A 12,457-nucleotide genomic window follows, 5' to 3' on the forward strand; every position below is an offset into this window, starting at 1 on the left:
GCTTGAGACCTCCGACAGGGCAGAAGAACATGTTGTGCATAACAGGTCCATTTTCATACACACACGCACACGCACACACACACACACACACACACACACACACACACACACACACACACACACACACACACACATAAACTCACACACACAAAGTGTCTTTAAATATCTGTCACTGGATCTGACGAGTCAACTCCCAGGATATTTTCTCGCTCTCTGTTTGCAGGTTCTCAAGTATCTGGACTACGTCTTTACTGGGGTCTTCACTTTTGAGATGGTGATTAAGGTGAGGAGGCTGTTAAAATGGAGGTACACTTGGATTTGAGCTCTGAAAAACCAGCTCAGTAATTTCCAAGTAAAACAACTGGGATGAATGTGGTTGAAAATGTAAACTTTTTCAGACATTTAGGTTCCATAAAACGATGGTTTCAACAGCATGTTTTCTTTTCATCCAATTGGGATTTAGGATTATAGTCATTTCCAACCAAATTGAGCTTGTTTTCTTAGCAACACAGCCGACAGCGCCGTCATGTCACCGGCATTGCTAATTGGGTTTGTGGTTTTACATTTCTCAGCTGTGATAACACTCTGTCCTATTTCCAAGCGCTTTAGATAATGAATGCACTGGGGCTCTGAAAATGAAAGCTACTAGAAATTAAAACCAGATGTCTTTTAAAGAGTTTTCAGAAGGAAAGAGTCTTTCTGGAAGAGGCCGTAAAAACAAAGAAAGTGTGTGGGATTTTGAAAATAATTCTGTTCTGTTTATTCCGTGACTCGAGATGATCGACTTGGGACTGCTCCTCCACCCTGGCGCTTATTTCCGTGACCTGTGGAACATTCTGGACTTCATCGTGGTCACCGGAGCCCTGGTGGCCTTTGCCTGCTCGTAAGTCAACTTTTCCTTTGTCCGTGCAGCGTTGCTCTCTAATCACGGCAGGGCTTTGAACGTAATGTATTTCGGGGACGAATACAACCCCACCACAACAAAAGCCGGTTTGCCTCGTGCAACAGTATTCCAAGTTGGCGTTACCCTCTCTCTCGCGTCCTTCCCTGGAGCAGCATGCCAACACCCCGGGGCTAGGTGCCCCTGTCCCTGTGTTTCGCTCGAACAAACAACCCCGACGCGTTCATCCGATTGCTTTTGCGCTGCCTGGGGTTGGTTCGCGGACACGACGATGTCAAACTGAACTTTCATTGTTACGTCACATCTCCACAGCCCCTCCCTGCGTGTTGGCAAATAGATCACGCACAGTTTGCATAGGCTTATGGTTCAGGAGGGAACGGACGTTTCTAAGCTCCCAATTGAAACTCTTGCACCTCAATACCCTGAAGATGAAATTGTTGTATGACTGTAGTTTGAAAGGTGAAAAGTGTGTGTATTTGTGTGTATGTGTGTTGGTGGGTGTAAACAAATTAAGATACTGGTAAAGTCATTTTTAAGCCTATAGCAAAAGAGTTAGTATCGTGTTTGTAACCTTCAGCTCATGATACCTTGAAGAATATTAAACTGATCCGATCTGTGTTTAAAGCGTCCTATTATATTATACATTATATCTGATGAGAAACACATGTTGTCCATAGCCACAGTATAAAGGGAGTTAACGAGCCCCTTGACGCTTGCAGACCTGCATTATGGGTCTCTGGAGTGAGAAGGTGATTACATATTCTGTTTCAACCAGCGCAGTCTGATATTTCCCACCAGCCACTATTTCACGTCCGGTATCAACTAGTCCGTCCTGGAAGTGTGTCCACAGTTAGTCACCTGTGTATTTTTCTTTGTACTGCTTTCTGTCGCTCAGATCTCTTCTCTTTTCAAGCTCTTTCCAGCTGTAGATTGATGCTCCTCCCTGTCTTATATCTGTTTCTGACTCTGTCATCTCTCTTTCACTTTTCCCCTTCCTCCTTTGTTTTCTGGCTTTGGATTGCTTTCAGGAGCCTCATGGGGTAATGCTGCCTGCTCTCTCTGCCTGTGTGTCTGTCCATTTGTTGGTTTTTGTCTTCTGTTGTCCCTCCCGTCCATCTTAGCGAGTTTATAGAGGCGTCCGCGGCAGCCTTCCTCCCTCAGCTACACATTTTGTACAAATGTCATATTTTGTTATTTGCTTATCATCACCGCCACCGTCACGATCAAAGACACTGGCATTTACTCTGTTTGTGTTGTGTTTGTCTTACATCTGCATTTGGGTTGCATAAGCGCAATTAGCTGTTTTCCATCTGTCAGATATATTTGATATGTGTCCGTAGGAACAGTATACATAATGCACAGCGTGTCAGCGCTGTGAATCAGAAACACGGCGTACTGCCAGAGACACACGCTTTCAGAAGAGTAAAATGTGTTCAAGATATTCATGAACACAAAGGACCTGAGTGCTGCTGTCCATAATACATGCACACATAAAAAGGTGATAATTGAAAACTATTAAACAGTGAACAGTAGATAAAAAAGCTCTTAGACACTCAGAATGACATTATAATGAGGATGCAAAAGGATGTAGCTTTCAGCATAAGCGTGTGTCTAACCACACATTCTGATTCATTCTAAAAGCGCTGTTCAAATACTTTCAGAGTATAAAGGCATCAGCAGTCTCAATCCAGGGTTTATCAGATTCAAACACGTCCCCCTCATCCCTCCACCTACAGTTCACATCCCATATCATCTCTTTCATCGACTCACATTCGTGGCATGTCAGCGTGTAACAGGCTGCATTCACACTGCAGACTGACAGGAGAGCTGTCTGCTGTCCGTCTGAAAACATCAGCAGTCAAACGATCAGACGGGTTTAAGGGAAAACGAGAAAACAGAAACAAACTGTAAACGCATTATTATAAAAACCCAAACCGTCCATTGTAAACATCCATCTTCGAGGCCGATGCTTCAGATACATTGGCAGGTGTGCTCACTTTCAGATTTATCTCCAAATAAAAGGCTGTAAAATGTTTTGGCCAAACTTCCTCGCTGGAACGGTTTCACGTTTATTGAAAGAATATGCAAATCAAAGAGCTCCATCTACATGCCTGCAGTTCTCATGCACGCGTGCAGGAACATGACAGGCCCATTCTTATGAAGCTTCGTTTGGCTCAGTTGTTTATCCGACCAGGGAAACAGCTGTCTACGGAGACAAACACAAGAGTGAAGAGACCTTCATGAGTCCAAAACGTTAAACCCGCTTTGAAACTGACCTGTGGAAACTCACTCAGGCCCGAGGTACATAAATCCATTTGTTAAAAAGACAACAATTTGAAATTAACCGTCCGTGGACCTAAAGACACCAATTAACCACCAGCCGCAGTCCACAATGATACTTACGTTGGACGAATGTAACGTCATAGAAACAATTTTAAAAGAGAATTCATTAGTATGCTTATTTATACAGATAACTGAAAGATAATTTGGCCCCTGCTCGAGTCTCAGTTCCTCGGACCCATTGGACCCATGAAGACCTCTTCACCAGGCGCAGGACAGCGACTGAGAGGCCTGAATCCAGTGCAGGTGAAATAAACCCCAGTTAGATGAGGACAGCAGTTAGCCTGGAAGTGTCGTCAGGACTTAATGCGGTACATAACAGATTTAGGACCACATACTGTGGGAAAGTAGTTGACGGTGTCTTTAAATAGCAGATCTGGCCGCGTTGTTTTTTTCCAGCTGCAGTGTGAACATAGTCATAAGTGTCCTCTCATCTTTGTTTCTCTCCCAGTGAAAAACTGTCCATGACTTCATGATCATCCTCGTGCTATACATGTGTTTTATTCCCTATGCGAGGCACACATAACCACTGTAATGTTTGATCAGACTTGTCTATTGCTTTGCTCTTTCACAGGGTAATTAGTTTAAGTTCTTCTATTTGTCTCTTGTCTTTGGTTTCTTTTTGATGTAAGTTCGAAAGGCCGAAGACTCTGACTGTATCTTCATGCCTGTGTGCTTAAAATGCTTATTTTGCTCTGTCTGTCTTTATATGCTTGTGCGCTCTATTTATGTGGGTTATGTTTGTGTATTGTGTTTGTGTCATTGCTTTTTTCTCATCAGATCGCAACAAAGCGTGGCCAGGTGGGAACTGTCCCTATCTATCTTTTGCTTATTGAACCCTTCTCCTCCCCTTGTCCCCTTTTTCCCCCACATGTGATAAACCTGTTATCAACCCGTCCGAATAGACTTTGGGATATGACCATGAATCCCCCTCCTTCCTTCCTCACTGACCGCCTGTCCCAATATTGGGACATCTAGACAAAACGACAATATTGGGGACTCCCCCTCATAGCTTTCAGAAGACCAACATATAGCTGCTCACATGAACCAGTTCTGCACTTAATACATTTTCACTTGCAAACTCATCAGATATCAGTTCAAAGCTAAAACATCTTGATCTGTGGTTTCTCGTTCACATAAAACTCCTTTAATCTTCACTTAAGTGGGTTCAATTGGTCAAATCACTAAGAGATTAAAGTGGGCAGCTCAATTCACCTCCTTGCCCTTCACACACATCTCTCCTTGGATTTCAATAATGGATTATAGCTTCTAACCTGAATTCAGCTTGAGGGCCCTTTTCATTGAAAAGCAGAGTTACAGCCTGTGTATGTCAGGAACATATTGCTGGATACCTGTTTGTTTCCCCATCGAACACATTGTGTTTAGTATTATTATTTAAAATAAAAATACAAATCTAAATCTAAGTTATGATTGAACTGAATATATTTGCGTGTACATTATTCAAAATGTGCCTTGAAAACAGCTGGATAGAAGGAGCTGAGGCAGTGAAGTGGATGTCAGATGTTCCCGAAATAAGGAAATGCTCCTTGCCCAATAGGAGGCAGCTAAGATGACAAGCGTCATCATGATGAAGAATAATTACCTCACATGCTTGGCTGCTGAGCACATTTAAGTTAAATTGCATTTGTAACCTGTTACGACATGCATATCTGCTAAGAAAAACCATCACAGGGAAAACATTATTAATGATGGCCCCTTATTTTTGCACCAATTTGATGGAATCCTGTCAGGCGTCAACGTTGACGGAGACTTTATTTCGATGGACTTGCATGAAGCCGTAACGTCAGCGTTCTGTCAGGCAGAGCAGACGGTCACACGGATTCAGCACAAGACTGAACTAATATTCACCGGGCAAAATCTTCCTGCTTAACGTCAGTCTGTAAGCTAGATAGCTGCAGCACCTCAGCAAGTAAACGCACCCGCAGATGTCACTTTGGCTGGTTAGCTGCTGCTGTGGTGCTCATTCTTCAGTACCACTAACAACATGCCGCCTGCATGGAGCTGCAACACAAGTTTATCTTTACCCTGCGGCGTAACAACGGGACTCTGGCAGCCTGCCAGCTGCTGTCAATCAAACACAGACACGCCTCTGCAGCCGGCAGGTAACATTCTAATAATTTACCAAATGACGATAGACTGCAAAAAAATAAATACAAAATGACAAAATGTGATTTCAGTTTATGCACTCACTGCTGAGTTAATGTGAACGCACAACCTTGTATCCACACACACAAACACACACTCACACGCACACACATTACGTCTTCCTTGCCCATGGCGCTTCTGAAAGCTATTGGGAGACTGTTCTTGCCGTCTCAATGTGTCGAGGTCCTTGAATAGCGAGGACTGGCATTGAGTTTGCAGATTGCATGCCAGGGTAACCAAGTCATCCAAGCATGAGAGCTGCATGCCATTTTGTTAGTTTTCCGTTGAGAAAAGAAAAGGCCCACAATGTTTGGAACCATGCTTTTCTCCCTCAGCACCTCAGAGACTTTTTTACACATATTACAAATAGATGTATTTAATTATTTTAATTATTTTGTTGCTTTATTTCACTGGTACACTAGTCTTCACATTATTTTATAGAAAGGAGCCAATACCTTTCTTTCCCAGACTAGACTTTCAAATTTAGTACCATAAGAAAATAATGTCCAATTAGTTCAAGAAATAACCAGGAAATGACCAGAGGTAGTTAAATCGAAAATAGAACACAACCGGGTGTTTTTCTTTTTTGTTAGGGTATTTTCTGGGAGGAATTGGAAAAATCTTACTCAAAAGATCATTTTGGTAACAAAATATTTAGCGGTAATAAGAAAATGAATTCTCTGTAAAGCTATTTGTTGAATTTTATGTAGGCTACATTACAGTTGGCTATCCCTACACTATTCATGTATTTTATAAATCATTTTACAATTTTAAGCTTGAACAAATAGTATTATTTTAACAGTATAAGTTGTTTTTGTCCCCTGGGTATGAAAACATTGGTTTCTCCGTAACACTACCTAATGCCGGTGTAAAAAGAAATGGGGCCCCGAGGGTCCCGCTAACAGGGCATTCTCTCTCTCTCTACTATGCTTGTGTCCTTTCCCACATCCTTCACACATGAACATATTGCAGTGCACACACAGATGTAGACACACTCTCAATTTCTATATCTGAGAATGTTTTGAAGTCAAGCAGAAACAAACTCTTCTATCAAGAGTGACAGCCACATGATGTGTACAGTACATGTGACTGATTAATACAAAAAAAACACTTACACTCTCCTTCGCCAATGTCAGTCTCTGAGTGAAGGATGGCTCAGCTGTATGTCATTAGCATAACCCCCTCTCTCACACACTCTCTCACACACACACACACACACACACACACACACACACACACACACACACACACACACACACACACACACACACCTTCCACTCTGTGACCAGTTAGCAAAACCTGCAGCGTCTGCAATGACTGATAGCAGTGGTTCCTGCAAAGAAGCTGCTTCCTCAACAAGGAGCTGATCCTTTGTGCATTTACTCCACTCAGTATGAAATGTCTCTATATTATTCTACAGAAACAGCATGCTGGGTTATATGTGATATGCTGCAGGGCTGAGGTTACATGTTCAACATGGCTGTTTGTGGGAAAAGGTGATGAAATGTGGTTTTATAACTAAAAGAAGCAACACCACCATTTTCCACTTGTGGAAAATGCTTCACGAGTTGTCAGCAAGTATTTGCAGTAAATTGTTTTGATTGCTGAAGAAGAGTAGAGTTTAGAATGGTGAAAATGAGACAAATGGAAAGAGGGAAGAAATGTAAAGTAGAAGAGATGAAACCGGGGAAAAATAAATAAGGAACGAATAAATAAGACAAGCAGGCAAAAGAGAGTGACAAAAGGCATGAAGGGAAGACGACAAACAGAAGCAAAGAAAGAATAGATGAATACTGAAGTGGAGGAGCAACATCTGGTTTGTGTACTCATATACAGTACTTGGACTGTTGCATGCGTCTGTAGAATAACATGAACTCATGTGCATGCACTCTACTAACAGAAAGAGGTATGTATCTGTGTGCACGGTACACCTGCCGGTGTTACTGGAGGATGGGTTGAAAGGGTTGCCATGTTTGTCGGTGACACCACACCGCACCGGACTAACTGTACTCTCCATCTGCGCAGAGGGACGAAGGGCAAGGACATCAACACCATCAAGTCCCTGAGGGTCCTCCGAGTCCTGCGGCCACTCAAGACCATTAAGCGGCTTCCCAAGCTGAAGGTACAGTAATCGTGTCTGTCACCCACCCAGTGCATTACCAGATAAACAACAACGCAGAGCAGCCAGCTGGGGCCACATCCGGTGTCAGTCGCACACATTTATTGTCGACCGAGGAGGAAGGGATGTATCTGGTTTAAAGCAGTCGCGTTTTAAATGAAGTGAAGTATCCCTGGCTCTCTAATGAAGCTTTGAGCGGTTTGACCTTCGGGGTGCTCTGTGTTGTGGAGAGACGGGAGAAGTTAAAGTCACACAGATTGGAAGTAAGTGACAGAAAATTGCCTCCCTAGCTGAAGGAGTGCTGTGCAGGGATGCTTATTCACAGGACTATTTGTACAGGAGACCGCTGTTCGAATCCCGTAGGAAACCAAGAGGAAGTGTTGACATTTTGTCACTTGAGTCGTTAGTCATGTGACTCGTACATCCCTAGCTAGTCACGCGAGTCGTTAGTCAACATCAACCACGCTCTTCTCCTAAACCCAACTAGGAGGTGTTGTTGCCTAAACCTGACTTACTGTAAAGAAGGAAGTTTATTTTGAAAAGTCACTCCCAAACCACCTCCTGTATGTTCACTACTGTGTCATTTTACGCCACAAATGACTAAATAGAAGCAGAAGCTGTGTGTGTTAACTCGTACTTTTGCAACAGTATGTTCAATAAGGTCTCTTGTTAGTCCTGGTCTTCTTTGTCAGTGCAGTTTATATTTGGTTGGCTTAGTTGTTATGATTTAAGTGGCTGTTCTTGATATATTAATACAATATTGTAACTTGGATTTGAAAACTGCACCTGCAGAATTGCCATCCTTTGGCCAGTTAGCCGTCGCATCACAACGTTGCCATCTTTGTTTAGTTATTACGTTTACCTCTATTTTGTCTTCCCTTTTACATAAAATATGTTCAGTTACTTAATGTACTTCTAAAGAAATGTTGAAAAAGAAAGGTTAACAGTAAAGTTGTCAACTTGAACTGTGCTCAAGGTAGAAATGTTCGAGAAACCTCACCATAAGTGGCTCCTATTGAGTGCTCAAACTATTACACGTTTTTCATATGTGAATGTATTTGTAGTGAGCTAAGTTTCGCAACTTTAGTATAGAATTTGTATGCTTTAAATAATTCCTGGTGGCATAATTTTTGGATCATAGATAGATTAAACAACCCCAGTGGTAATCATATTCGATACAACCACTGGGGGGTGGCAAAGTTTGACATTTTTGAAATTCTACATAGTGCCTTTTAAGACAAAGAATCTCAACTATGGTACGTCGGGGTAAGACTGTAATCATGCATTGTGACCCTAAGCTGTTCCCTCTGATGCGGAAATGACATCTTCCCTCTGGTGCGTGAAGGCAGCTGATCTTCCAAAAGTAATGGATCTGACAAAAGATGAAAGACCTGATTGGATAATAAAAGTGCCATGATTGAGGCAGATCAGAGCTGGCAGACAGACGCTCATCCACAACTTGGCCGGAGCAGCTTGACGGACAGGCTGGTAGAGCTGGTGGGGGGAAATGCTCCGTCCGCTCTCCGGAGACAAAAGCCTCGATGGCGATCACTCATGCAGCAGCGCAGTCATCGGTTAGATTGCACACAAGTCAGGATAGATAGACGGAACAGTCCATCTCACAGAGATCACAGCACAAGCTGACCGAAGAGAAGAGCTGAAAAGAGAGTGACAGGCACGGAGACTCCATGCAACGGTGTGTTCATGTACTTCAGCGAGCATTGATTTGTCTTCAGACATCGTGACAGCCCGGTGAAAACAGGCCTGAGTTTGAAGGAAAAATTAGCTTTTAGTTCTCGTGAAGCAGATTTGGAAGTACGAGTTGGAATATAGTCATTTAGTGACGGCTGTAGAAACTATTATTTTCACTTTTCAGCCAAATTAAGCTCATATTTTAACCCAGAACTCAAGACATCTTTTCTTCGGAAAATGTAACCATAGTTCACTTTTGAATTTAAATTGCCCGACAGTTGACTCGTACAGCCTTTTCAATCAGAGACAAAAGTTTTTTTGATCAAATGAGCAGACTTACCCCACACTCACACTAAAGCATGCTGCACTGATTTTGGATCAGAATCATAGATTTATAACAAGTGATGGAGGCCAGACCTCAACAATCAGAATTGCTCGCCTGGCGCATACATGGATGTATAAAGATGTCTGGACACATGGGTGGCCTGTGGGGGAAATGTTTTTTGGGTCAAAGGGGACTTTTTTTTGCTGGCCACAAAAAAAAAGATTTGATTGTGTTGAATATGGTTAAAACTCATACTTTGCGCAGCGGTTTGATTAAACGATTATTACAAGAGATGAATCCTTATAAATATTTAATTTCCTCCCGACGTTTGAACAGCAGTTTGGGATTTTGAATAAAGTGAGTGACGGCCCTAATTTAAAATAGTCAATAATTTACAACTTCTCTTTGAATAATAACACAGCAAATCATAAACCAGTTCTGGTTAGGCTTCCTGAGAATGGAGAGAGCTCAATCAATGTGACACCTTGCCTTTATGGATCCGAACTTGTACTTGTGTGTGTGAATATTTTCCAGGCGGTGTTCGACTGCGTCGTGAACTCTCTGAAGAACGTTCTCAACATCCTCATCGTCTACTTGCTCTTCATGTTCATCTTCGCTGTTATCGCCGTGCAGCTCTTCAAGGGCAAGTTCTTCTACTGCACCGACGAGTCCAAGGCCCTGGAGAAAGACTGCAGGTACGTCACCCGAGCTGACCCACCTCCACCTTCATGCCCCAATGTCTTCTTCAGAACGTCTTGAACCGGGGGTTTCAATTTACATTCAACGAGGTCCAGTGAGAGAGAATCTTCGATAATGGAACATCACGATAATGTCTTGCGCTATGATTTAGTCCTATATATATATATTGAAGCAGTTGTATTAACGTCTGTAGTCAACAACTCCCTGTCAAATCAAATAAAGAAAGTTCAATTGAACAATATCTCAACAATATTCATTGGCAGTTTTCAAATTGAACTGGATGATTTATAAATAATATATACTCTAATAATAAATATATGTTCTTCTCTCAGTTCAGTTATATTAGAATAAGGGCTGTATTTAAAAAATTAAAACACAGAAAGCCTTTGAAAGATGCTCATCAAAAAATTAAGTACTTCATTTAAGAAAAATTAACAAAAGCTTTAAATTCAGTTCATTCAGGTGTGAAGTGATGTCAACCCCAAAAAACATGATTTTATATTTTTCTCATCTTCTAATAAGATACATCTGTGTGCAGGCATTGTATGTGTGGTTATTGAAACCACTTTTTTTCCTCTCTCCTCTCTGTTAACATCCTTGTTGGGCAGTGAATGAATGTGTCAGGATTCTGGTCATATTGGGCTCTTTGGTTTATTTTCTGTGCTTGCATTTCGGATTTGAGTGGGTACGTTTGCTCAAAGGATTTGTGGTGCTTCACATTGCTGCTTTTAATAATGGCTATGGTCTCTGAACATATGAGACATACTGGTTTTGAACTGTCTATTGGAAGAATGAACAAACAAGAGTCTGTTTATTCTTGGTTAAAGGCTCCGGTTTCACTGTCCATTTGTTCTCTTTTTAGAGAACGCCATGTGAAATAACTCCTTTGACTCACATATTATTTGCCTGTGTATATCCCCCAAAAAATAGTAAGAAATATATATAAATCTCAATTCTTGGTTAGTTGGTCCAGGTACAACGGCGTCTGGGTCCGGACCACGGTCCACCTTAGTGACCCCTGTCTTAAACCACCCATTAGGTTGCTGCCTTTTTTCAGCCACGGTGGTTGTCATTTGCTCACACATGATTTTATACTGACATTCTCAATCTCTTTTAATTTTGATGATCTAGTATTTCTCCCTGATCCTGTCTCTCCTCCGTCTCTCTCTCTTTCAGGGGTCAGTTTCTGGATTACGACAAGGATGACGTGACAGCTCAGCCCAGGGAGTGGAAGAAGTACGAGTTCCACTACGACAATGTTCTCTGGGCCTTCCTGACGCTCTTCACGGTGTCCACGGGGGAGGGCTGGCCACTGTAAGTCAGAACAACCTCCATATCACGTCAACACTTTACAGATGCAGTATGCCGCTTTTTTTTGGGAGGGAAGTATCAGATGAAATTGATTAATCAGTGTATACTCACCTAGAATCACTGAGTCCTTCTTATCTTCATAGGGAGCGGGTTCCCCCGCCATGATTCTACAGTGGCCTAGAACGGACAAACCAAACCAATCATGTGTTTATGTTACCTGAATGCCACCGTAGCTCTCCAACACACAGTGGTAAAACCGCGTTATCGCCAGCCGTCGTCTGACTTCCTTTGCTCCTTAAGTAGTGTTATTATGGTATGGACGGCCTCTGAGCGAGGTGAATGGTGTTACCACCGTATTTCACTCGTTGGCTCAGGTTACAGCAGTTTGGACAGGGAGGAGTGAGAGGAAAGGGTTTTCTGTTTGCAATCTACAACCACGCAGCCTAATGCAACAAAACAGTACACACTGTACCCTGAAGTCAGCTTTGTTCACAGTGTTTACAAGCGGAATATGAAACTAATAAATCAGGAATAAATTGTGTGATGGCCCCAATATAACAGTTTAATATATAGTTCAATATATAATATTGTTGTTGAAGTGTTGTTGAATCATTTATTCTTCTTCACGTCAGAACTTCCTTCAGTGACTACTCGAGAAAAGCACTCGGCACACCTGGAGGCCGATGGTACAACTGATTTCTCTCAGGCTTAATTACTGAGCGCTTCCTAAAGATGCAATCAAGGCTCATTGCATAGATTTCTTCAGTCTGCTATTCTCCGCCTGAGCTAAAGTGCCTCAGGCAGATGTATTACCATCATCATCATCATCATCATCATCATCATCATCATCATCATCATCATCATCTCTGTCAAGGACTGTTGATGGCTGTTTACTTATTTCATT

The 12,457-nt window shown here is 42.2% G+C and overlaps 1 protein-coding gene across 1 annotated transcript in view; it reads left to right on the forward strand.

Annotated features, from left to right (window-relative positions):
- cacna1bb (calcium channel, voltage-dependent, N type, alpha 1B subunit, b) overlaps window positions 1-12,457 on the forward strand; it is a gene marked incomplete at both ends in the record, with an annotated part of 140,576 nt that overhangs the window by 94,940 nt on the left and 33,179 nt on the right. Inside the window, 6 exons of the mRNA XM_079235043.1 lie at window positions 224-283; window positions 777-883; window positions 4,022-4,042; window positions 7,433-7,529; window positions 10,078-10,238; window positions 11,419-11,556. Of these exons, the coding sequence (XP_079091169.1) occupies window positions 224-283; window positions 777-883; window positions 4,022-4,042; window positions 7,433-7,529; window positions 10,078-10,238; window positions 11,419-11,556 (584 nt within the window). The remainder of the gene's footprint in view (window positions 1-223; window positions 284-776; window positions 884-4,021; window positions 4,043-7,432; window positions 7,530-10,077; window positions 10,239-11,418; window positions 11,557-12,457) is intronic.

The sequence above is a fragment of the Taurulus bubalis genome, assembly GCF_910589615.1.
Source record: "Taurulus bubalis genome assembly, chromosome: 19".
In the NCBI taxonomy this organism is placed as follows: Eukaryota; Metazoa; Chordata; class Actinopteri; order Perciformes; family Cottidae; genus Taurulus; species Taurulus bubalis.